The 26,995-nt window shown below is 32.8% G+C and overlaps 1 protein-coding gene and 1 pseudogene across 1 annotated transcript; both read left to right on the top strand.

Annotated features, from left to right (window-relative positions):
* The first annotated feature begins 10,698 nt into the window (after positions 1-10,698).
* Positions 10,699-11,698, top strand: LOC124935387 (annotated as a pseudogene).
* A 6,822-nt stretch (positions 11,699-18,520) lies between these two features.
* LOC124935386 (phospholipase D zeta 1-like) lies at positions 18,521-26,459 on the top strand. The gene is made up of 20 exons (XM_047475823.1): positions 18,521-18,694; positions 18,790-18,891; positions 18,959-19,077; positions 19,145-19,283; positions 19,350-19,508; positions 20,185-20,358; positions 20,772-21,014; positions 21,111-21,227; positions 21,505-21,644; positions 21,752-21,901; positions 22,648-22,804; positions 22,887-23,378; positions 23,567-23,677; positions 23,837-23,983; positions 24,463-24,660; positions 24,776-24,877; positions 25,192-25,323; positions 25,443-25,508; positions 25,694-25,755; positions 25,939-26,459. The coding sequence occupies exons 1-20, from the start codon at positions 18,521-18,523 to the stop codon at positions 26,192-26,194; spliced, it is 3,240 nt and encodes a 1,079-aa protein (XP_047331779.1). The 3' UTR covers positions 26,195-26,459.
* The last annotated feature ends 536 nt before the right edge of the window (positions 26,460-26,995 follow it).

The raw sequence follows: 26,995 nt of genomic DNA, 5'->3' as shown, positions 1-26,995 counted from the left end.
TGTGCTTAATTTGAATATTTATGTGAGAGTAAATTGATAATTGGGTTGGATTGTGGGTTGACCCGCCCATAAACTTGAAACGGTTAAAAATAAAATTAAAAATGCTATTTGTATGTTTCGAACTTGCAAACTAACAAAACAAGAATAGCCCTTTAACCAACTAAGCTAACAACACTTTATATTTAAGATTCAACACTAAATTTGATGAATGCGAGGCATTTTAACAATAAAAGTTCAAATTTTTAACTAACTAATCTATATATATACTGATCCTTAATTTTTAAAGTGTCCGGATTGTCGGGTCGAGAGCTGTGGTTAATCTGGATATTTATGTGAGAGTAAATGGATACTTGAGTCGAATTGTGGGTTGACCCGCCCATAAACTTAAAACGGTTAAAAATAAAATAAAAAATGTTATTTGTATGTTTTGAACTTGCAACCTAACAAAAACAAGTACAACCCTTTAACCAAGTAGGCTAACAACACTTTATATTTTAAATTCAACACCAAATTTGATGAACGCGAGACATTTTAACAATAAAAGTTCAAATTTTTAACTAACTAATCTATATATATATAATTATGATTATTTAAAATGTCCGTATTACCGGGTCGAGAGTTGTGTTTATTTTGGATATTTATGTGAAAGTAAATTGATACTTGGGTTATATTGTGGGTTGACCCGCACATAAACTTAAAACGGTTAAAAATAAAATTAAAAATGCTATTTGTATGTTTCGAACTTGCAAACTAACAAAACAAGAACAACCCTTTAACCAACTAAGCTAACAACACTTTATATTTAAGATTCAACACCAAATTTGATGAACATGAGACATTTTAACAATAAAAGTTCAAATTTTTAACTAACTAATCTATATATATATAATGGTGCTTAATTTTTAAAGTGCCCGGATTGCCGGGTCAAGAGTTGTGGTTAATTTAGATATTTATGTAAGAGTAAATGGATACTTGGGTCGGATTGTGGGTTGACCCGCCCATAAACTTAAAACGGTTAAAAATAAAATTAAAAATGTTATTTGTATGTTTCGAACTTGTAATCTAACAAAACAAATACAACCCTTTAACCAACTAGGCTAACAACACTTTATATTTAAGATTCAACACCAAATTTGATGAACGCGAGACATTTTAACAATAAAAGTTCAAATTTTTAACTAAATAATATATATATATAATGATGCTTAATTTTTAAAGTGTCTGGATTGCCAGGTCGAGAGTTGTGGTTAATTTGGATATTTATGTGAGAGTAAATTGATACTTGGGTCGGATTGTGGGTTGACCTGCCCATAAACTTAAAACGGTTAAAAATAAAATTAAAAATGTTATTTTTATGTTTCGAACTTGTAACCTAACAAAACAAGTACAACCTTTAACCAAGTGTGATTGAGATGTGGTTTGTCAATGAATAATATACCTATATCATTTGAAATGGTTGACCCGCCCATAAACTTAAAACGGTAAAAATAAAATTAAAAATATTATTTTTATGTTTCAAACTTGAAACCTAACAAAACAAGTACAACCTTTAACCAAGTGTGATTGAGATGTGGTTTGCCGATGGATAATAGACCGGTATCATTTGAAAATGGTTAAAGAAATATGAATCAAATATTCGATTGACCAAAGTTTGAGGTCACAATGTTAATTATTAAAAAATATGAATCAGATATTTGATTGACAAAGTGAAAGTGTAAAGTCACGAGATAAGAGATTCATTCGGAAAAAAAAAATGTGATGAAACATGTGAGAAAATAAGTTATTTTATCGAAGTGAATAAAATATGGAATGAGAGCGCTATATTTTTATTTTAATAATTTTAAACATTAAATAAATATTTTTATAATTTATTTAATTTATTTTGTTTTTAATCTTATCCTCCGTGTGCATCGCACAAAAATTATCCTAGTGATAATATGTTGTGGAAAATATTGAAATAAAAGACGCGTCAATGACCTTTTTTGTTCTATTACTATTATTATTCTATTAAATGAGAAGTTGAGATTTTAAATTTTCAATATGTTTTAAGAAATACAAAGTTTTATTAGGATATATTATTTAAATTTTAATAAAGAGAATTAAAATAGAGTTGTAAAATAAAGAAAATAAAATCTAAATAAGGTCATAGAGTAATTATATACCTGACTCGAGTACTCGTTAAGCTACTCGAGCATATAATATGAATTTTTTATTTTATTTTTATAATATTAAAAAGTAAAAAGTGTAAGGCTCTGTAAATCCTAAATTCATTCTACTATCAATAACTCAAAATTCAAAATTAGGTTTTCATTCATAGTCCTCAATTCGGCCTTCAACATTCAAAGTTCATCTTCAAACGTCTGAAGTCTCCGCTCCAAGTAAGTTCTTTCTCTCTTCTTTCTTATGCAATCTCTATTCTCCTTCTTCCTACATTCACTGATTTTGGTGCGGTGACCAATCGAGATTCCGAGCTAGTTTCTCGGCTCATAGAGGATTGTATATGTGTGTTGTTGAGTCGTTTGTATTGAATAACATTGTTCATTGTATAACCTATTTGGAGATTTCTCTCACTCTATGTGTTCAATGAAATGCCTCGATACATATTCTTGTTAGTTTAAGGGTTGGTTGAATGCCAGTTTCTTACTTTCTATATGCGTGGATATGTTACATGTATAATTATATGATAGGTTTAATTATCTTGTATGTGCAGTTATGTGTAGTGGGGTAATGGACAATTATGGAAGTTAGTAACCGTTTGTATAGTGGGTAGTTATGGAAGATAGTTATGGAAATAGTGAATATGTGGGAAAGTTATGTAATAGTTAATGTTTGGGTATAAAATTCCCAAATCTCTTTATCAATATATGGAAAATCAAAAAGATTGTTATGTACCTTTCCTTCTTCTTGGTTGTTAATCAATAGACAGATTTCTCCTTTTTTTTCAAATCTCTTCTTCTTCTTGAAGACTTTGTTGCTGCCATAAATTCATATTATTTAGTACTTATCAAACCATAACCTGTAACATCTTGGTATTAGAGTCAGACAATCCTACCATAGTAGAAACCCGAAAATAGTCAGAGCTATATTCCCTTCGAATCCTTAACTGCCTCCTTTCTCAATTTGAACACTATAATGAATCATAGGTTCAATGACATTGAAACTCGTATGATGGCCACTGAAGAACAAGTTAGTATTCTTGGCCAAGAAAACCGCCATAGGAGGTACGAGGGTAATGGTCGTCAGAATCCTCCACTTGATAGAAACATCCGAAATATTCCTCCAACCTGGCTCACTAAGGTCAATTTCCCTCGATTTGATGGAACTGAAGTAGAGGGCTGACTCATATCCGTAGAACAATTTTTTTAGGGTTGATAAGACGGAGGATGAAGCCAAGATAGACATTTCTCCCATCCACTTTACGGGCATCGCCAGAATGTGGTATAGTTCCTACTTGCAACAACGCAATTATCGAGAAATCTTGACGTGTGAAGTGTTTAGGAGGGACCTCTTAGCGCATTTTGGTCCCTCTAACACCCCCATGAGACAACTTATGCACCCATGACAAGATGAAGAATCAGTTCTGTATTATAATCAGCAATACAAAATATTTCCTAGAAATTTCTTAACCTTCCCGGGGAGTACGTGATAGAATGTTACCTGGAAGGTCTGAACGAGGAGATTGCAGATGCTATCAAACTTAAAAATCCCGAAGCCTTGAACTAAGCAATGTCGATGGCCAAAGCCCAAGAATCAATATACAAATCCCTGTGGAGCAGAGGGAAATTGTATAGTAAAACTGCCCATTTACTACTCCAACCAGTCGGGTCAAGTACCAACTGGACTTCCTTTTCAGGCAATCCTCATGCATCTTTTTCCAGTGTGAATCAAGGATCTATGAAACAATTAGAACCTGCTATATTTGATGAGGAAAATGAGGAAATGCCTTTGTTACAAATGTAGCTAGAAATGGGATCCAAATCACAAGTGCAAAACAAAATTATTCATGATCTCGGCTAATGACCAAGAAGTCTTACCAGATATCCGGGAATTAGTTCAAGAAATGGTTGTTAACGATCCTTCAGTGTTGCAGCTCAACCCAGTGGATGAGCCTGTCATTTACTTGCATGCCTTAACTAGTTCCAAAAATTTCCAAACTCTCTAGATCCGGGGCAAAATTGGGAGTCTTTCGGTGGTGATCCTTATCGATACAGACAACACTCACAACTTCATTAACATCAGGATACTAAGGAATATAGGCCATGAGACCATGAAAACCCAAATGTTGTTGGTAAAAGTGGCAAACTGTTCAACCCTATTTTGTTCTAGCATTTACAAAGACCTGAAATGGTCTATAGAATGTAAAGATTACCTAGTGAATATGAAAGTTCTTACCACGACAGGTTATGATATGATGTTAGGCATAGAGTGACTAATCACTTTAGGCACTTCATCTTGTAATTTCGAAAACCTTACATTTCTTTTGAAAGGGAGGGTACAACCATTATCTTTCAAGAAATACCCCAAACACAAATCAACCTTATATAGGGTTACCAGTTAGAGAAATTGTTAAGTAAGGGAAGCATGATTGCCATGGTACAAGCAAAAAAAAAGAGCATGAAATTCAGTTCTTTGCACTTATCACAAAGGTCTAAGAAGAGGTTTCTGAAGATCTCTAGGAGCTGCTTGATGATTTTAGCACCCTGTTCCAGCAACCAGAAGGCTTACCACCAACAAGAGAGCACAATCATCAGATCGCACTAAAAGAAGTCATCGAAGCTGTGTGCTTACACCCATATCGTTACCTGGCCCTACAGAAGTTAGAAATTGAGAACTTAATCAACGATATACTAGATAGAGGAATAATTAGAAAGATTCATAGTTCATTTGCTACTCTCGAGGTGTTGATTAGAAAAAAAAGACTTATCTTAGAGGATGTATATCGACTATAGGAGGCTGAACTCATCCACCTGAACTCAACCACCATTAAAGACAAATTTCCAATTCAGGTGATAGAAAAACTGATGGAAGAGTTGCATGGATCCAAGGTTTTTCTAAATTGGATTTGAAATATGGTTTTCACCAAATACTGATGTACATAGGAGACTACCATAAGACTGCATTCCGAACTCACGAGGGCCTGTATGAGTTCATGGTAATGCCATTTGGCTTGACAAATGCACCTCCACCTTCCAAAGTTTGATGAATGATGTGTTAAAGTCATTTCTAAGGAAATTTGTTCTGGTTTTCTTTGATGATATTCTGGTTTACAGTCCAAATTGGAAGGAATACCTATTTCATCTAAAATAAGTATTACTCACATTACAACAACATCAATTAGTTTTAAATAAAGGAAAATACAGCCAAAACTGTAGTCAAATTGCATTCATGGGGCACATTTTGGACCAAAGGGGAATAGCTGCAGATTTAGAGAAATTGGAAGCAATGAGTGCATGGCCCATTCCACGATCAGCAAAGCGACTGAAGGGGTTCTTAGGCTTAACCGGGTATTACCGTATATTCATCAAGCAATACGGTTGCATTGCTCGACCCCTTACTTCCCTGCTGAAAAAAAGGATAGTTTGGTTGGAACAAAGATGCATATGAAGCATTTCAGTTGCTGAAGCAGATGATGAAATCTCCTCCTATTCTAGCGCTGCCCAAATTTCAGATTCCATTTGTTGTAGATACGCACGCAAGCGGAGCAGGCATTGGTGCGATATTGATGCAGGAAGGTCGCCCAATAACATTTATCAGCAAAGCTATTGAATCTGAGAAACTTCCATCATCAACTTATGAAAATGATTTGATGTCCTTGACGTTTGCTGTACAAAAGTGGAGAACCTACCTCAGATATAAACCATTTGTGATAAAAACATATCATAAAGTTCTTAAGCACCTGCTAAAACAAAGAGTGCAGACTTCTGCACAAAAAAAATGGCTTTACAAATTGGTAGGTTATGATTTTACAGTACAGTATAAAAAGGGAAAGAGAACTTGGTGGAAGATTCGTTTTCCAAGAGAAATAATAGGGTTCAATGCGCAGAAATTTCGGTATACCATACAACTGTGCAAAAATAAATACAAGAAACTTATGTAACAAATCTAAATCTAGTCAGGCTTGTTCAAGAAATAAGTTTAGAACCTAACTCTCACCCAAATTTCACTTATATCGATGACACGTTGAAAAGAAGAGGGAAATTATTAGTTGGACGAAACGCTAAACTAAGGACCACATTGATAACTACAATACATTGTGGTGCAGAAGGGGGCATTCAGGTTCACTGGTCAAACAAAAGAAATTGCAGCTAGTATACTTTTGGTCATGAATGACTAAGGATGTGCAGGAGTTTGTTCGAACCTACAAGACATGTCAAAAGATTAAGTCAGACAATATGGCATATAAATGCAGATTACAGTCATTAACAATCACAAATCGATATTGGGAATCCATTTTTATTGATTTTTTAAAAAAATCTCCCAAAAACACAGGGAACATTTGTCATTTTTAAAACTGCAGCCATACAGACAGTTATCTGTCCGAAAATGCTTTCACAAGCTGTCTCCAAATTTTTTTGGACCATTCAAAGTGCTGGAAAGGGTCAGTAATGTGGCTTACAAACTGGAGCTAGGAGCTGGTGCAAGAATACACAATGTCTTCCATGTATCTCAGTTAAAGAGTTTCTAAGGCACCCCTTTTGCCATTGTAGAAATCTCCCAAACCAAGAAAGCTGACAGGAAAGGCAGGATAGACCCTTATCCTTGCACATTTTCCCATTTCCTTCTTGTCTTAACAGACCAGCTGACCATTTCATCATACTCTTCTTTCTTGAGCAAATTCCAATCTTGAAGATAATAGACATTAAATTGTATCTTGAGTTGACTATTTCTTTTCTTGCTCATTACTAACTCTTATCTTTAAATCTGGAACAACATTTTTTTAATCTGATTTCTCATTCCCGTAAGATTGGCAATCTCAGTTTTTCCCCTGTACCATTTTCTTTCATTCTCAGTATCACTTGACTGTCCTTGCATATTATTTCCAGTAGCAGCAAAACCTTTAGCATCAATGAAACTGTTTTTCCTTTTTACTCTAGCAACAACTGTAGTAATTGAATTATGCCCATTTGTTAATTTATGTACATTCCGAAGATGTCATGCAGCAAGATCCTGCAGTTTATTTTCAGTAATTGACCCCTCTCTACATTATTAACCGCAACAGTATCAGAAGCATGTCCTTCAATTGAATCTTGCTTAAATTTCCCATCACCAAGAACCTTTGCATCTTTATTTGCACACTTCTTTCTTCCAGTATCATTCTCAACATCACTTGACTGTCCTTGGGAATTATTTCCGGTAGCAGTTGAATCTTTTCCATGAATGTGATTGTCTTTCCCTTTTACTTCTGTAGCAATTATGGTAACTGAATTATTTGGGTATCCATTAAAATCATGCTCAGCTATTGTTCCCGGTACGTTGGGAGGATTGCCCTCAGAATTGCTAGAAACTAGTCCCCCACCTGTATGTATCTTTAGTAACAGCAGTTTGCACAAATTGTTTCTCAGTTGAAGCCTACACAACAGGTTGCATCTTTGCAGAGCTTAAATCTGTAGTTCCATATGCAGAGTTGTTGCTTCCAGCAATAATTTTAGAAACATTAGCAGCATACTGCAAACACATCATCATCAGAGTCAGTACCATCAGTTACTGTTACAAAATCCAGCCTAGTACCTTCTTGATCAACATCTATGTATCCTAAATCCTTCAAGCTAAACAGATCTAAGCAATCCCTTGTTTTCAGCATATCAGAAACAACACCACCAAATCCTGAAGAACCCTCCTTCCCATCAATGCTAGCTAGAAACACGAACTGGAAAATCCTCTTTTAGCACATCATTATAGCCTAATTCCAGAATTATGTCCTTGCTAACCCGAGGATCAGAAACCAATCCCTGCATACCTCCTTTAATTTCATTGATTTTATCAGTAACACAGCCTTGGGTATTTGTATTCTAATTTTATTCAATGTTCTAATTTTATTTGTATTTTTTTTCTCATTTATAGATCAAGAAGTTATGACTAGTTTAAATGAAACAACTTTCTACATGTTGGCATGGGAGATTTTTACATGGTTGACTGCAAAATCTATATTCAAGTTGGCAATAACTTCCCAACAATGCTTGAATTTTATGAAAGACGTATCATTTTGTAAACGACAAGTACAAAACATGATACTTAAGGACGATAGTGAATTTTTTATTCAAGCAAACACTGTACTGCACTTTCCCCCACATTCCCGACGAGAACAGAATAAATCTTTTGTCTCTTACAGACCAAGAATTAAGCTCGGTTATTCAACCACAATCTATGGAGTTTTTGAGAGATGTTCGACTACTTGTATCGAGCGGCGGTCTTCTTTTTTGTAGAACTTCCCAAAGGAGACCCAATCATGTCGAACCTTTTGTGGTCATTAACCCGGCCACTGGAATGAAGGTTGAAGTATCTGCACCTTCTGGTTTGTCAAGAGGAGAAAGAGATAACAGTTTGAAAGTTGTCTTCAATCATAATAATAACGGCGATCCTTTTCTTATGATTATTATGATAGATAATTATGGTTGGAATGCAATATATAAGTTAATGGTATACTCCTTTGAAGAAAAGAAGTGGAGAGGGAAGAGTCAACGAGGTATTGATATTGGAGGAAGAAATTTATTCGTGGAAAATCACGTGTTCTTCGATAATTGTATTTGTTTTTTGTCGCACTTTTATCGTTGTTGTTTCACGCATAAGAGTGAATATTATTTCCCCTATATATGGTGTTACAATGTAGAAGAGGAAAAAACACAATATTTGAGATTACCGAGGAATGCAAATAAAGGGCGAAACCACAGTACTTGTCGAATGAAAATATTTCCATGGGACAAGTGCCAGACGACGACGATGATGTGTCTTGTTAAGTTTTGTAAAGGCCAATTCACAATATGGGTATGGAATAAAAAAGGTGAGAAACAACATGAGTGGGTTCAGATTTTGAGGAAGACACTCTCGGATATTGGAATACTACTAGAGCATGTTGATGTTGTCGGTTTTACAGTAATGAATGGAAAGACGTTGGTTATTGTAATGGAAAACAAAAAGGTTTACTCTTACAATCTGGTGAGTGATGATGCCGCCGACCACAAAGTGAAAAAACAAAAGACGGCGACTCTTATAAGCAATAACCATGGATGCAATGGATGGAATTTTATAATGTATTCCTACTCTAACACCTTGGCTCAAATTCCAAATGCTGTGCCCATTTTCTACCAAGCCTAAGTTAAGTTAAGTTAGATATTTTTTTTTATTGAATTATAGTTAGATGAAAATTGTTTTGTTGAACCCAGAGACAGACAGATACAGCAAGTTCTTGATCCATGTAAAATCTTGATTTTGAACAATAGTTCTAGTATACATTTATCAAGTTAAAACTTTTGAGTTAGGGTTGCACCTGAATGTCTCATATATAAACACTTTTTTATTATCGTTATTGTTCTTGGATTTTTTGATTTTTATTTCTTTTTGTTAATTATAAATTATCCTATCATTTTTTCTTGTTAATTATATGTTAAAAAGCTTTTTTACACTGAGTAATCAATTTTGAAATATTATGTTTCTTTTTAGGTTATAGTATCTTATGTGAAGGCATGGAGTATATTATGCCACAATGAAACAATAGATTTATTTTGGACGAGATATATTATTATTTTTCTTATAAAAATATGATTAAAGATTCATTTTTAAGAAAATACATGGATTATAAGGTTGTGTTTAAGATTCATTTAATTGCAAATTTTAGAAATATTAAATTGATGTTATTGTTATATTGGATATCTAGGGCTAGCCCAGGTTAAGTCCCCCTAGGGACAACCATCCAAAAAATAATAATTAGTAAACATAATACTCAACAGCCAACCCATTATGCCAAAAAAAAACAGCCTTTTTTAAACTCATTATCTAAAAGAATTTAATCATTTACAAGTAAAAAAAAGTTATTTATATTTATTAAGTGAAACCAACTTATCTATATGAATATTTATTAAATTAGATAAAAAGAAATTTAATGTCTAAGACAGCTCAATAATCAGGAATTTAACGAACTAACCTTCATAATAGCTTTATTACCAAAAATAACATAGGTAAGATAATTTTTGCAAATGTAACCTTTTTGCCATGGGTAAAAGACCATTTTACCCCTCAAATAAAAAATAGGGTTATTTCTCGTTTCTTTTCTCTCCCAACTCTTCTCATTTCAATTTCTCCGCCGACCCATTGGTATTCCCTTTCTCTCATTTCAGTTTATCCCCTCGACGATCCAAGCGAAGCAACGAAACGAAGGAAGTCGATCGATCAACTCCCCGAGGCAACGCCGGAACGCCTTCGTCATCTCAGGTGAGTTATGCCTTTTTCCGTCGTTTTCCTTGCATGCATGCTGAAAAGGAAGAACGATTTAGGGTTTTAGCGTTTGGTTTAGGGTTTTAGGGGTGGCTGAATGATTTAGGGTTTATTATGCATTTGTCGTAGGTGAATATGCATATTTGCCTGCGACAGATGCATTATTCGCCTGCGACAAATGCATTTTCCGTCTGCGACCCTTTGGTTATTTGGTCGTTTGTACAAACAACGTTAGTTTGCTTTCTGACATTGTGATTTACTTATCAAATAACTCAGCACAAGTGGGCATGGCCCTTTATGCAGCATGTTGATGTTGAAGGTCTTGGGTTGGATAACTACTATGAGGTAAGGTACTTTTTTCTTTTCTGGTTTACATTTCTATTGATTATAATGTTAGAAAGTGTGTATAGTTTATTGACAGACCTATGAACTTCAGTACTATAAAGAATCAAATGGAGGCCAATGATGAAACTAGTTATAAGAATGTTCGTGACATTTTTACTGATACGAGGCTAGTGTTCGACAATGCAATGCAGTATAACGATGAAAAGAGCGATGTTCATTTGATGGCGAAGACTTTGTTAGAAAAATTCGAAGAAAAGTGGCAACTATTTTTTCCAAAAGTTATGGAAGATGTAGTAGTAACTTACAATCTCATTTCATTTACTTATTTATTTTTGGTTTGCGATTCTATTACATTATCAACTATCAAGTGCTTTTTTAATAGGAGAAAAGACGAGAAAAGGAGGAATCAGAATCTCAGATAAAAATGACACTTGCTGAGGATGCTGTTAATGGAAGAATAGCAAAGGATTTAAGAAACGAGGTTTATTAGCAGATCTCACAAATTAAAATGCAGTCAGTGTATAACATATTAACGAGATTGATAAATAAATATTGTTCAGCTTTATGATGTGGATAATCATTTGGAAGAACTCTCAAAAATTTGGTTCAAAAATGCAGGTTTGTTTTCCATGGCTACTACTCAATGCTCTATTGACTATCATTACCTTTCACTTATAACTAACATGAACATCATTTTAGGAAATTCACTATTGAAGAAAAATGGAATATTGGGATTGATTTAACCAAATTGTCTAAAGATCTCAGCAAAGTTCTGAATATAGGAGCTCAGAATAACCCTAGCTTCCTTGTGACAGTTGAAGAAGTAGACCTCGACATTAATTCTTTGGCAGCAGCCACTAACATTGAACTAAAGGTCATTACTGAGAAAGCGAAGAAACGTCGAAAAAAAGATTTTCCTGCCTGACTTTTTTGACTTACAAGAGTGGTTCAGTTTTTTTTCTAGAAATTTAATCACTTAGAATTGAGTTTATGCCTCCACTTGTTTGATCTAGTGTTTTTCTTCTTCTAAAAATGTGATTATTTATGTTAAACTTGTATTTAATATTGAAAATGATTTACAAAATAAAAACATTTTTACAATTGTTTAGAACATTCAAATTAAGTGTCTTACAATAAATGATACATGGTGATAATTTAAATAATGATAAGAATGATTAAATCTTAGTACCCAGCTCCAATTGATTGTTTTCAAATAACACTCCCCAACACATATATCAACAATTGAACATCATTTCTAGTAATTTGATTTCAATAGAAATGGTTATGACAAAAAAAACTGCAACAACAAACACCACCACTCAGTGATGAAAAAATAAAACTCTTCTAATTCACAAACATATCAATCAATCAAAATCTCATTCTTTGGATTCAAATTTAGAATTGTTCCTCTTTTACTTAGCATTTAAATTAAATTCACCCCTTCATCACGCCAATCATTTTGCCCATTATCAGTCTCTTCGTCGTTTAGAAAATCCTCTGAAGGTTCTCTCTAATCATCCCTTTGTGCATTCACATCCCCCACCCATTGTTATTATTACCCATTTTATTCGGGCTCCCTCCATCCTCAACGCCCATTTTGTGTGCCCCAAAAGCATTCAAACGTACAGGCTAGTGAAGTGATGCTCATTCATGGATTAAAGACATCAAAATAACACATAAATAGACCAGTAAGCAAAACATAAAAGGGAGATTGAGAGATACATATCGCAAGCGTCACAGACGAATATGCATCTGTCACAGGCGAATATGCATCTGTCGCAGGCGAATATGCATCTATCGCAGGCGAATAATGCATATGTCGCAGGCGAATATACATCTGTCGAAGCCACCCCTAAAACCCTAAACAAAATGCTAAAACCCTAAACCATTCTTCCTTTTCAGCATGAATACAAGGAAAACGACGGAAAAATGGGCATAACTCACCTGAAATGATGAAGGCGTTCATGCATTGCCTCGGGAGTTGATCGATCGGCTTCCTTCGTTTCGTTGCTTTGCTTGGATCATCGGGGAGAGAAACTGAAATGAGAGAAAGAGAATACCAAAGGGTCGGGGGAGAAACTGAAATGAGAGAAAGAGAATACCAAAGGGTCGGGGAGAAACTGAAACAAGGAGAGGGAAAGAAAAGAATTAGGAAATAACTCAATTTTTTATTTAAGGGTAAAAAAGTCTTTTACCCATGGCAAAATGTTACATTTGCAAAAATTATCCTACCTATGTTATTTTTGGTAGTAAGGCTATTAAATGGTTAAGTGTGTTTGCGGGCTACATACTTAATCCGTTGCCACATTTTATCCCCTCTTCTAGCCTAGCGGCAACAAGAGGTGGATATTAATCATAAGGTCTTAGGTTCGAGCCCGTCGCAAGTTCTGCGTCTGGTTAAATGGTTAAGTGTGTTTGTGTGCTACTTATTTAATTCGTTGCCACATTTTTATCCCCTCTTCTAGCTTAGCGGCAACAAGAGGTGGATATTAACCCTAAGGTCCTAGGTTCGAGCCCGTCGGTTCTGCGCCTGGTTAAGTGTGTTTGCGGGCTACATACTTAATTCGTTGCCACATTGTCAAATCTAGAAATCTACATACAAATGATCATGATCTTAAACTTTTGTATTTTTTCCCTCTTTTGGGTTTTTTTAATGAAATGACACTAAACTATTTTCCAAAAAAAAAGTTATTTCGTCAAATTTCCCCCAATAATCAGGGTCCGCAATTGATTGGATCATATATAATAAAAGACATTGTCCAATAAAAGCTTGATTTATTTTAAAACTTACATTTAATTTAAATCATGATCATTTGTTTTCTTAAAGTATGTGATTGGAAACAAACATATATTACAACGATGAATTGATATTGATATATAAGAAATGGCATTCCCTGTTCTCCCATTAATTGTTTCCTTATTTTATACATTCATTTTAATAAATTAATTCAACTTATCAAAAAAAAATTATATTTATTATAAAAATAGTGTTGTTTTAATATTTTTTAACAATTTACATAAAAATTGACTACATAATGATCTATTATGAAATAAAATTGATATTTTAAAATTGAATAGTAAATTTAGGGGTGAGCATAATTTGGGTTTACCCAAACTCAATCCAAACCCAAACCCAAAATATTAATTTGGGTTGGATTGAATATGGGTTGGGTTGAATATGAGTTGGGTTTAATTTGGGTTGGATTAGGGTTACCTAAATTATATAAATTTAATTTATTTCTCTATTATTAATCAAATATAAACTAATCATCTTCCAACTTAAAGTTGAACACGTTTTTGACATGTTTAACACGTTTTTCATATGTTTAATGCGTTTTTAATATTTTTAACACGTTTTTACACTTATAACACGTTTTTCACACGTTTAACACGTTTTCACGTTTTTTTTGCACGTTTAACACATTTTTGACATGTTTAACACGTTTTCACACTAATAACGCGTTTTTCACGTTTTTGACATGTTTAACACGTTTTCACACTAATAACACGTTTTTCACATTTTTGTCACGTTTAACACGTTTTTGACATGTTTAATACGTTTATCGCGTTTTTGACAAGTTTAACACATTTTTTTACGTTTTTGGCACGTTTAACATATTTTTAATATATATAATATGTTGTTGATAAGTTTAACACGGTTTTCACGTTTTTGGCACGTTTAACACATTTTTGACATTTTAATACATTTTTGATATGTTTAACACGTTTAACACGTTTTTCATACGGTTAACATGTTTTTCCACATTTTTGGCATGTTTAACACGTTTTTGACATATTTGACAGATATTTCACATTTTTGGCACGTTTAACACGTTTTTGACATGTTTAACACGTTTAACAGGTTTTTGCTCATTTAACACATTTTTAGTTCATTTAACAAGTTTTGGTATGTTTAACACGTTTTTCACATTTTGGCACGTTTTCACGGTTTTGGCACGTTTAACACGTTTTTGATATTTTAACACGTTTAAAATATTTTTTACATGTTTAATATGTTTTTTGCACGTTAACACATTTTGATAAGTTTTAACACGTTTTTGGTACATTTAACACGTTTTTCACGTTTTGGCACGTCAAATGTGTGAAAAATGTATTAAACATGTTAAAATATGAGAAACATGTTAAACGTGTCAAAAACGTGTTAAACATGTCAAAATGTGCAAAAAAACGTGGAAAACGTGTCAAAACGTGTTAAATGTGCCAAAAACGTAAAAAAAACATGTGAAAACGTGTTCAACGTGTCAAAATATGAAAAACATGTTAAATGTGCTCAAACGTGCCACAAACGTGAAAAATGTGTCAAAATGTGTTAAATGTGTCGTAGTCGTGAAAACGTGTCAAACGTGTCAAAAACGTGTTAAACGTGTTAAACATGTCAAAACATGAAAACAGTGTTCAATGTGTCAAAATATGTTAAACGTGCCAAAAACATGTTAAACATGTCAAAATGTGTTAAACGTGTCGAAAACGTGTCAAAACGTATTAAACGTGTGAAAATCGTATTAAATGTGTCGAAAACGTGAAAAACGTGTCAAAAACATGTTAAACGTGTCAAAACATGTCAAAAATGTGGAAAATGTGTCAAACGTGTCAAAACGTATTAAACGTGCCAAAAACGTGACAAATATGTGAAAACATGTTCAACGTGTCAAAAATATGAAAAACATGTTAAACATGTAAAAACGTGCCAAAAACGTGAAAATGTGTCATAATCGTGAAAAACATGTCAAACGTGTCAAAAACGTGTTAAACATGTCAAAACATGAAAACAATGTCCAGCATGTCAAAATGTGTTAAACGTGCCAAAAACATGTTAAACGTGTCAAAACGTGTTAAACGTGTGAAAAACGTATTAAATGTGTCGAAAATGTGAAAAACATGTCAAAAACGTGTGAAAATGTATTAAACGTGAAAAACGTGTCAAAAACGTGTTAAACATGTCAAAAATGTAGAAAATGTGTGAAACGTGTTTAAACGTGTTAAACGTGCCAAAAACGTGAAAAAATGTGAAAATGTATTCAACGTGTCAAAAATATGAAAAACAAGTTAAACGTGTCAAAACGTGCCCGAAAACGTGAAAAACGTGTCAAAATGTGTTAAATGTGTCATAATCGTGAAAAATGTGTTAAACGTGTTAAAAACGTGTTAAACATGCCAAAAACATGAAAACGTGTTCAACGTGTCAAAATGTGTTGAACGTGCCAAAAACGTGTTAAACGTGTGAAAAACGTATTAAACGTGTGAAAACGTATTAAACGTGTGAAAAACGTGAAAAACGTGTTAAACATTTCAAAATGTGTCAAAAACGTGAAAAATGTAGAAAACGTGTTAAACGAATAAAAATATGTTAAATTAATCAAATACATGTTAAATGAAAAAATAAAAATAAAATAATTTGGGTTACCCAACCCATACTCAACTCAACTCATACCCAACCCATATTAGTAAATAATATGAGTTGAATTATGGGTTGGGTTTACCCGTTTGCTCACCCTAGTTTTATGTGTTCATTATTATTGTTTATTTGTAATTATCTTAATTGACTTCTTATGTAACATGTTTTAAGTCTCTATTATTCTTTAATAAAATAAAAAGAAGTAAACTAATTATTTATCAATAAATTTGGGAAATGTGAATGAAGTGAAAATAGACACTTGAATATTATTTTTAATTTCATTCTTATTCTTATTTTTATTGGTTCTCTATATTTAAAATTAGTTTAGTTATAAATAGAATAATTCAACCATATATATTATTATTCATTAATAAAAGATTGGAGAGAAACATAAATATCCTGCTTAGATTTAATGTTCATTTTTCAACTTCTTTATATTATTTGAATTCATACACAAATAATTATTTAGGCAATATATATATATATATATTATCAATTATAATAATTATTATTATACTCATGTTTTTCCATTTGTAACACTTGACATCCAATTTATTATGCCAAAATTATTCCTGATTCCTTGTTACTAACAAGGACACTATTTTAAAATAATATTCAAACAGATAAATTAATGTTGAATTGATTTTCAATTTTCAAATTCTTTTTATTCTTTAAATTCATACAAATACAAATAATTTTTATCCAACTCAAATATAATAATATTATTCAGCACAAAAACAAATAAATAAATAATTCTTATTATTGTACTCATTTCCTTCCATTTTTGCAAGCACTAGGTATAAAATATATTATGCCAAAATTATTCTTCAGATTCCTCGGTGGTGATAACGACACTATTTTAAAAATGATATTAACTAAAAATAATAATTAATATGTTAGGTTGTGTATTCTTAATCACTTCAACCTTTAAACAAGTATACCAAATAAAAAGTGTACAAAAAAACAAATATTAAGACGATACAATTTGTATTTATAAATTTTAAAAAGAGACTTTAAAATTGTAATTACTCAAAATAAAATTAATAATTTTATTATTATTTTAAAATAGGTATGTGACTACTATTGTGGGTAAGGATGACAATTTGAATCTGTCCTGTAGTAACCAAACCGAAATGTCCTGTTTGAGGTGATTTTTCTCTGGTTTGACCTATAGTTTACCGGATATCTGGCAAAAGTGTTATTTGTATTCTCGTCATGATCTCACCCCCAAACACTATAAACACAATTAAATATATAAAATCAATAATATATTTATTTATTATATTTTATAAGAGTTTTAAATTTATTTTTTTATAATAATATAAAATTTCAATATATTTTAATATATTATATTAAAAAAATTTGTATATATAATTTTATTATATATAAAAAAAATTAGAAAATATAATATAAACATTGCCCCGTGGAGATTTTTCAAAATCAAACGAGGCAGGGTTGGTAGTAAAACTAAATTCTCGAAGTAAAACGAGGCGGAGATTATAAATGCATTCCCCGTTCTTTTATTATCATCCCTAATTGTGGGTAACGAAGTTTCTTAAAATTAAAATAAAATAAAATATATATGTATATATAATAATTTTTTTGAATTTATTTGAAAAATGTAACTTCTTTGGTATATAATTTTTCTTTTGTTGTTAAATTTTAAACTGAGACTTCTTATCGTGGTGAATTAAAATTTTGGATCATAATTTGGGACTCCTTATTATTAAATTTATAAAAACAATGTTTTTGTCTAAACGATTTCAAACATCGTTAACTTATTATCTACCTCGTGAAACTTATAAATAAATAAAATTTTATGTCACTAATTTAACTACAAAATTTTACGTAATCAATGATTTTTACTACTGAATCTTTAAAATTCCGTAGTTTAAAAGAAAATATCTAAAATCTCAATTGTCCGCCTAATTTTTTATACAAAATAAAAACATTTTGTTGTTTATCAAAATAAAGTAAAAAATTTACAAATTATTTAAAAAAATATTAATTTTGTTGTTTTGTTATAATTTCTTGTATCATCTCAATGATTTGGTGTCAATTCATTTGATCAAGCATATTCTCATATTTAAAAGCACATAAGTCTGAATATTCTAACTTAGCTCTTTAGATGCCGTTTGATTATTCAAATTTTATTAAATAAATATGATCAATCAGATTCAACCATGGAAACTGTATGCATCCATGATTGAACCAGTGACGTCCCTTCCACTCTCTCTGTCTAAAACCAGAGCTTTCTCTCTCTAAAACTCTATCAAATCTGGAAGAGGACTTGTGAAAACTGTTTTTCACCGGTGAAATCAGAAGATTACAATGTCATCGGAGAAACTCCTCTGCAACTACGTTCCAATCAGGCCGGAGACATTACCGCCGGCTATTTTCCAGGAATTGCCGGAGGCAACGATTGTTTCTGTTTCAAGACCAGACGCCGGTGATTTTTTTACTCCGGTTCAGTTGACTTACATCATTCAGCTTCAATACAAACAGGCATGCTCAAAACTCTCTTAAATTTCAAACACACATAAACACGGATGCATCGTTAATTGTAGATAAATTGTGTTAATTAATTGTTTCTCAAACAGTTTAAATGGATTCTAGTGAAGAAAGCTTCACAAGTTATATATTTACATATTGCGTTAAGGAAACGTGCTATAATCGAGGAGTTGCATGAGAAACAAGAGCAGGTTAGGTTCTAATACTAATCTAGAATCAGTAAATTACAATACTTATGGATTTTGTCCTGATTGAAAGGTTAAAGAGTGGCTGCATAACATAGGAATAGGAGATCATCAAACAACTGTTGTACATGATAATGATGAACCTGATGATGGAGCTATTCCTATACATCCAGAAGAGATTTCTAAGAACAGGTGATTACTAATTTATGATAAGTGGTCATGGTTATAGGTTGCATTTACATTGTTTCTTTTTTTGTAGATATGTACCGTCCAAGGCTGCTTTACAAATCATCCGTCCAGCTCTGGGAGCGCAAGATGTTTCAGAAAATGCTAAAGTTGCTATGCAAGGGTACCTAAATCATTTCTTGGGAAACATAAATATCGTCAATTCTCGAGAGGTATGCTACATTCGATTAATGAATCCGGCTATCCTTTTTATGTTCTTAGCAAATTTCAACTTTCAGGTGTGCAGCTTTCTTGAGGTGTCTAAATTTTCATTTGCGCAAGAATTTGGTGCAAAGTTGAAAGAAGGATATTTGATGGTTAATCATCTTCCAAAGATTCCTAAAGATGATGGTTGTTTGGTGTGTCCTTGGCTCAACTGTTTCAACAACTGGCAAAAGGTAATGGATTAATTTAGGTTTCAGCATTTAGTCTAGTTGTAAGTTTTAGGGTCTTTTCGAAACTTCTTTGAACTTGATTGTGTTTGCGGTTTCAATAGTTATTGCCTGATTTGAGAACATTCAAATGCAATTACAGTAGAAATTGTAAGTCCAATTGTTGATTCCAAATAGGTTCAAGAACTAAGCACAATCCTCATATGAACTTGTTTTTTTTGTTTGGTTCCATGTTGCTTGCCTCTTAACATATGTTTCTAATCTCTTACATTTGAAAATTGAATGACCATCATTTATTTTATCTAGTGGTGCATAGTTATTAACATCTTCCTTGAATCCTCGTGATTTTGACATGATGAGATTCAGTGTTCCTTCTTCCTTTATTGTCACTTTTATAGAGAGATGCAAACTCAATCAAACACATATACCCAAATACAAATAGTAGCTAATTTTGTTGCCACGAAGTTACAATAGAGCTTTAAGAAAAAATAAAAATAAAATCTGGCATAAGTTGTTCACATCAGCTGTGGGAAAAATACTTGAAAATTCCCATGAGCCAGCAAATGTGTAAATATTTTTTCCTACATTCATCCATATTTTGTATTACTAAACATGGCTTTGAATTTCAGTTTATCTTTTTCCAACAAATCATTTTTTATTGCTACTCTATGTTTTCTTCTAGGTCTGGGCTGTACTTAAACCTGGTTTTCTTGCCTTATTGGACGATCCATTTGATGCGAACCTCTTAGACATTATTATCTTTGATGTTCCTTCAGCTACAAGTAAAGATGAAGAGGCACTTGTACCCTTAGCAGAGAAGATCAAGGAGCGCAATCCCCTGTATTATGCATTTCAGGTCATTTGCTTTTATCATTTCACTTTGTTCTAAACATGAAAGACTGATAATGCTTCATTATAATCATTTTTTAAAAGTCTCACATTGAAGGAGGTAATAACTACAGCAGTGAGTCGTGGTTTATATTGTCTACACTAAAAGCTATCATAAAGTTACTTAAGAGAATAGTCTCCTTCTCAAAGCTGGATGAACTTTTTTTTTTCAAATAATTTCACGCCTCGAGATTTCGAGCTCATGGTGTTATTCCTGGTTGTGTATGCTATCTTAATGTAGACTGATGCTTCTTTTAATTGAGTTACAAGAGGAAATGAGCAAACAAAATCCATTTAGTTTCTGAAATTACTGAGAGTTTTTGCTTCCCATTCTTGTTGCTGGAAAAACAATCAAATAAATATGACTAGCCTGAAGTGTAGGTGTTATGTGGAAATGGGAGCATAAATTTAAGAACCACTAGTCGTGCTAAAGTGGAGGATTGGGTTTTGGCAATTAATGATGTTTCTATGAAACCACTTGAGGGCTGGTCTCATCCCCATCGCTTCGGTTCTTTTGCTCCTCCGAGAGGCTTGATCGAAGATGCTAGTCAAGCTCAGTGGTTTGTTGATGGACAAGCTGCCTTTGAAGCAATTGCTTGTGCTATAGAGAATGCAAAATCGGAGGTTAATTAATCTCTTACATTTGAAGAGCTCAGATTCAATATTGTTGATGTTGGTGTCCCAAAACTAAAATATCTGAATTATTCTATTTTATTTTAGATTTTCATAACTGGATGGTGGCTTTGCCCCGAGTTGTATCTTAGACGACCTTACCTCATTCATGGTTCCTCTAGGCTTGATGTTTTACTTGAAGCTAAAGCCAAGCAAGGAATCCAGGTTTGTAATCAATTCTCCAGTATTCTGTACATTTTCTTCTTGATTAATCCTTGTTTTGTATTTGTTTTCAGTTACAGAACTAAATAGTTGATATATGTTAACATCCAGTAGCAATTGATTCAACATGTATCTAAATAGGCTAATTTTTGTCAGCAATTTTATGCTGTTTTCAAAAGTGTAGCATGAATTTGATCGAAAATTGTGGCGGTAGAACAATATTAATAATCTAGTCATAGCTCCATGTCCATGCACTAACCTTAAGGTAATTCTTTTGCAGATTTATATTCTTATGTACAAGGAGGTGTCTATTGCACTGAAAATTAATAGTTCGTACAGTATGAAACGATTGCTTAATATTCATGAGAATGTGAAAGTTTTACGCTACCCTCACCGCCGCCCTGCGGGTATTTACTTGTGGTAAATGGCAATTCACAGAGTTATATAACAATATCATCAAATTTGAAATTCATGCTAGAGACCCTTTCACTGTAAAATATAACAGGATGCTGTTTCTAATCATGCAGGTCACACCATGAGAAACTTGTCATAGTTGACTATCGGATTTGTTTCATTGGAGGTTTGGATCTGTGCTTTGGCCGCTTTGACACAATTGAACACAATGTTGGTGATTCCCCATCTTCCTTGTGGCCTGGAAAGGATTATTATAATCCAAGGTAAATCATGTTTTCTCTGTGCCATGGATACAACTCAATCTTTGTCACAACCACAATTTTAGGTAAAAATCACCAAAAGGTAGAATTGAATCTGATTTTTTTTTGTTTGACATAAAATTCTTTCTCAATCAAGATTCAGATTATTTTCTGGATTATGATTCAAATTATAATGTAATTTTTGTTGCTTAATTTTGGTATATAAATTAATTCTAATCTTTTAAATAATTATCCAAATTATATAATGTAACTTTCATTTGATATTGAGTTTTTTTCTTTGGATCATGATTAGATTGATTTTGACACCGTGAAGCAAATTATTTTTTAGAAAATTGCTCCCCATCATGATAAACATGAAGAAAATGGTATACTAAAACATGATCAATTTAAAACTTTTATGAATAACCAGTAGAATTTTCCACCAATTCAATTTGCCTGAACATAGTTAAAGTCAAATGTTGAACACCTGATATAAATATTTGTATAATTAGAACTCGTCTTCCCAATAACTCTATTTAATACAAACTTTAACATTTAACAAAAATAAATAAAATCTTCTAAACCCAATATTTTTTTACTGTGAATCATCATCTTTGAAAGAAATTCATATTGTTGATGTTTGTCTATCAAAAGCCTTATGTGAGTTTTCACTCTTTGGGATAAAATGAAATAGTTCCTCAAATTATTGCTACTTAAAGTTTCTATGTACTTATTTGCTATATTTTCTTGTTGTACTCTGGAATGGATAGAGAATCTGAACCAAATTCATGGGAAGATACCATGAAAGATGAACTGGAGCGTGAACAATATCCTCGAATGCCTTGGCATGATGTCCATTGTGCTATCTCAGGACCACCCTGTCGGGATGTTGCAAGACATTTTGTTCAACGTTGGAACCATGCTAAGGTTTGATATAGGTTTGCTTCTAGTCTCTTTAGAACATCATTACTGGTGAATCTAATTATATTTCCTTTGCACAATTCTCCAGAGAAACAAAGCTCCTAAAGAAGAAGCAATCCCACTGTTAATTCCCCAACACCACATGGTGCTCCCGCATTACCTGGGAAATAGCATGCAGAGAAATATTGAAATTCCAACTGCAGACACTGTGCAGGAGAACTTCTTCGCCAGACAAGACTCATTTTCATCGCAATCGCCATTGGAAGACCTTCCACTCCTTCTGCCGATGGAAGTTGATGGGCTTGATCAAATCAATACTAATAATAAGTTAAATGACATTATCGACGAAAGTCAAGACTCTTATCAACCAAACAATGAAGTTGACCCTTCTTATCCAGATAAGAAAATAATCAATTCTGTGGATGAACTTAATTTCATGGATGTGGAGGATGATACGAGTACTGATGACATGACGCAGCAAGATTCCTATGACTGGTGGGAAAAACAGGAGAGTGACTATCAAGACTTTTCCCATAGTGAAATTTCGCAAGTTGGTCCTCGTTGCCCCTGCCGTTGTCAGGTTGCTAATCTTCTTATGGAATAGCTTATAAAAATGTTTGATCTATGAAAATTGTGTCACATATGATAAACATGAGAGGATAATGATTTGTCATGCACTATGATATACCTAAAAATCTTTTATTTTATGCATGATATTCCACTTTTGATTCTTTTTCTTGTATTCACATTGTCTTTTATGCTGTACAGGTCATCAGAAGTGTCAGCCAGTGGTCGGCTGGAAGCAGCCAAACTGAAGATAGCATTCATAGGGCGTATTGTTCCCTTATTGAGCAAGCACAGCATTGCATCTACATTGAGGTACATAAATATACAAGAGACTAACCTATAGTTCTTTTTCTGAACTTACATCTGAATAAATCTGCAGACAGCTTTGATTTGGAGTCATAGATATACATCTATTTTCATTTGAGCCCAAAAGTTAATTCTGTAGTAGTAAAAACAACTTCTTTGCTGCAGAACCAATTTTTCATTTCTGGAATAGCGGGAGATGACACCATACAGAATCGTGTTCTTGATGCCTTGTACAATCGTATTTTGCGAGCTCAAAGAGAGCAGACATGCTTCAGGGTCATTATTGTTATGCCACTTCTTCCTGGCTTCCAGGTAATAATTTAGCTTTGTCCAAGGAAGTGTGACCATAATGAGCCTATTTTGAAACTTGTATTTTTTTCACAATCTTTACCATAAATTATAATCACGATCCCATTGGAGTTAAAATTGAATTTCTTTTTCTTTTTCGTTTGTTATTTTTTTTATCTTGGTCGGGATTATAGTATTTTTTGTTGCTTCATTTGGTATCCATATTTTATTTTTAGATCATGATCCAAATTATTGTAATTTTTTGCTTCATTTGCTATAAAGGTTTTCATGATTCAGTTATCTTTTTGGATCATCATTAGATTATTTTCTTTAGATGATTGTGATTTTTCATAAACATAATAAACGTAGATTTTTCAGATCATTATCAACGTGGAAAAAAGTTGATAACAAAATAAATACAGTTATTCCCAGTAGCTAGCAGTCCAACATTATCTTCTTTATCTCCAAAATATCTCTATTTATATTCATATGTGAATTGACAGGGAGGTCTGGATGATGGCGGTGCTGCAACTGTGAGAGCTATTATGCATTGGCAATATCGAACTATTTGCAGAGGAAAAAACTCAATACTACAGAAACTTAATGCACTGTTAGGTTTGGAGACAAACAATTACATTTCTTTCTATGGTCTTAGGACTTATGGTAGACTCTCTCCAAGTGGTCCTGTTGTCACTAGCCAGGTAGTAATTTCTAGCCATGTTGACTCGTTTTATCCTCTTTTTTATCAAAGGCATACTACATCAAATTCTACTAGCCTAATTTTCTATATGCAGATCTAAATATTTCTTCATGCAGGTATATGTTCACAGCAAAGTGATGATTATTGATGACCGTGTAGCATTTATTGGTTCATCGAATATAAATGACAGGAGTTTGCTTGGATCAAGAGATTCAGAGGTACTTGATGATTTCTTTTTATAGCTTGGTGGACAAAATACACTAATTTTTCAGAATGTGACACCATCTTTTTCTTGGTATCATTTTCATAATCTTAATCATACGATAAATGTCTAACTATCAGTAGTCAATATTCATTAACTTTTTGAGATTGGGAGAATCAATATTCATTAATTAACCTGAGCTGAAGGAAAGATGTATTAACCTATGCATTTTAAGATAGGGGCATTGTAGATCAATGTCCTTTGCTTTATGAAGTTTCTCTGTATACCTTATTTCAAGATCCTACTTACAACTCTTAAACGCAATCTCAGATTGGAATAGTGGTTGAAGATAAAGAGTTTGTGGAATCATCAATGAATGGGAAGCCATGGAAGGCTGGAAAATTTGCTCACAGCCTTCGGGTCACTCTCTGGGCAGAACACCTTGGTCTTCAACGACAACAGGTCAGAAAGCATTCTTCTTGTTTAAGGCGAAAAAATAAGAATTTTTCTCCCGTCTTAGAAGAGGCAACATAATACTCATTGTTTGATATCATTTTCCTTCATTTAATGTTAATCTTAAGGTTGATCAAATCAGAGATCCCATAGCTGATTCCACATACAAAGAATTGTGGTTGGAAACCGCAAAGGTAATGTAATTCTTTCCCATCCATGAACTCTATGTTATTTTTCTTGTCATAATGGTAAACTGCATAAATAGAAGTATATTGATCTGGTTTTATGGTTGAGTTCTTGTTCTATTGCAAAATTTACCTTATTTAAGAAAAAGATTGGTACTTTTGTCAATCTAAAAGTAATCTTTTTTTGTCAGCAGATTAATACCATGATTTACCAAGATGTTTTCGGGTGTGTACCAAATGACACAATTCAATCAAGGTAAGTGACTACTGTAACCACTTTATACATACAATGGCCCTATTTAGAAAAACACTTGTGTTACCATATCAGTAACCGTCAACTAAATTCAGTTTCCAAATGTGATTCTTTTTTAATCCACGCCTGGTGATTTTATTTGTTAAATCTCGTTGTTGGTTCAATCTAACACTATATAAACCACAGACACGCATTTAGACAAAGCATGAACCATGCGAAAGAGAAAGTAGGACACACGACAATTGATCTAGGAGTGGCGCCCGAGAAACTAGAAATATTTGAGGAAGGAAAAGAGAAGTCGATTATGATGGATCCAATTGAGAAGTTGAAGGATGTGAAAGGATTTCTGGTTCTGTTTCCTCTTGAATTCATGAAAGAAGAAAATTTAAAACCGGTTTTCGTTGAGAGCGAGTTCTATGTATCCCCACAAGTGTATCATTGATTTAAAAAGAAAGTATGTTATTAACATGTACATTTCAGGTCATGACCAAATGGTCGGAATGCTTTAGATTTTAGGAATTTATTTTAGATAATTTGATTCATCTAGAGGAGGAGCAGCAGCAGTTGGTTGTGAAATATGAATATAATTTGTGTAAATTGAACATGCTGCTGGCCCAGATTTGTATATCTTATTATTATTATTTTTTTTAGAAATAAGAGACAATATATGTTGTCAATAAATATTGATTCATGGCTTCTAGATTTAATACTCCTGGTTTTGATTTGTCCAATGTTTAATAAAATTATTTTCAATTGAACTATTGTACATTGAGTTTTCTATTGCTTTTATTAAAATTATTATTTGATTAGTTTAAATGTGAGGTAATGTTACTTTCTATATACTAAATGAGAAATATTTATTTATTTTTTCTTTGATAAATTAACTTTCAATTACTTATGGAAATATAATGTCATTATAAAGAAGTTTTTTCAGTGCTGAAACATAAAAGAAAATGATAGTGGAAAATAAAATTTCTTACAGTGTTTTGTTTTGCAAGTTCATTAAAACTGTGATGGATGAAACTGAATATTAAAGTTGTGGTGGCAAGACATAATTTGCAAGTTCATTAGGAATGCAGGGCATATTTTTGCGTTAGACAACATATCGGGATGTAATTGTCTTAATAATTTTCACGATCTAATTTATAAATTGTCTTTATTGGCAAAAAAAAAATGTCATAAAAGTATTGTTTCAACCACTAACGTGACAATCACAAACATAATCTGTAATGGCAACTTTAAT

Source organism: Impatiens glandulifera, chromosome 4 (genome assembly GCF_907164915.1).
Source record: "Impatiens glandulifera chromosome 4, dImpGla2.1, whole genome shotgun sequence".
Lineage (NCBI taxonomy): Eukaryota > Viridiplantae > Streptophyta > Magnoliopsida > Ericales > Balsaminaceae > Impatiens > Impatiens glandulifera.
The sequence above is the reverse complement of the archived record's forward strand: the minus strand, read 5'-3'. Positions and strand labels throughout refer to the sequence as shown.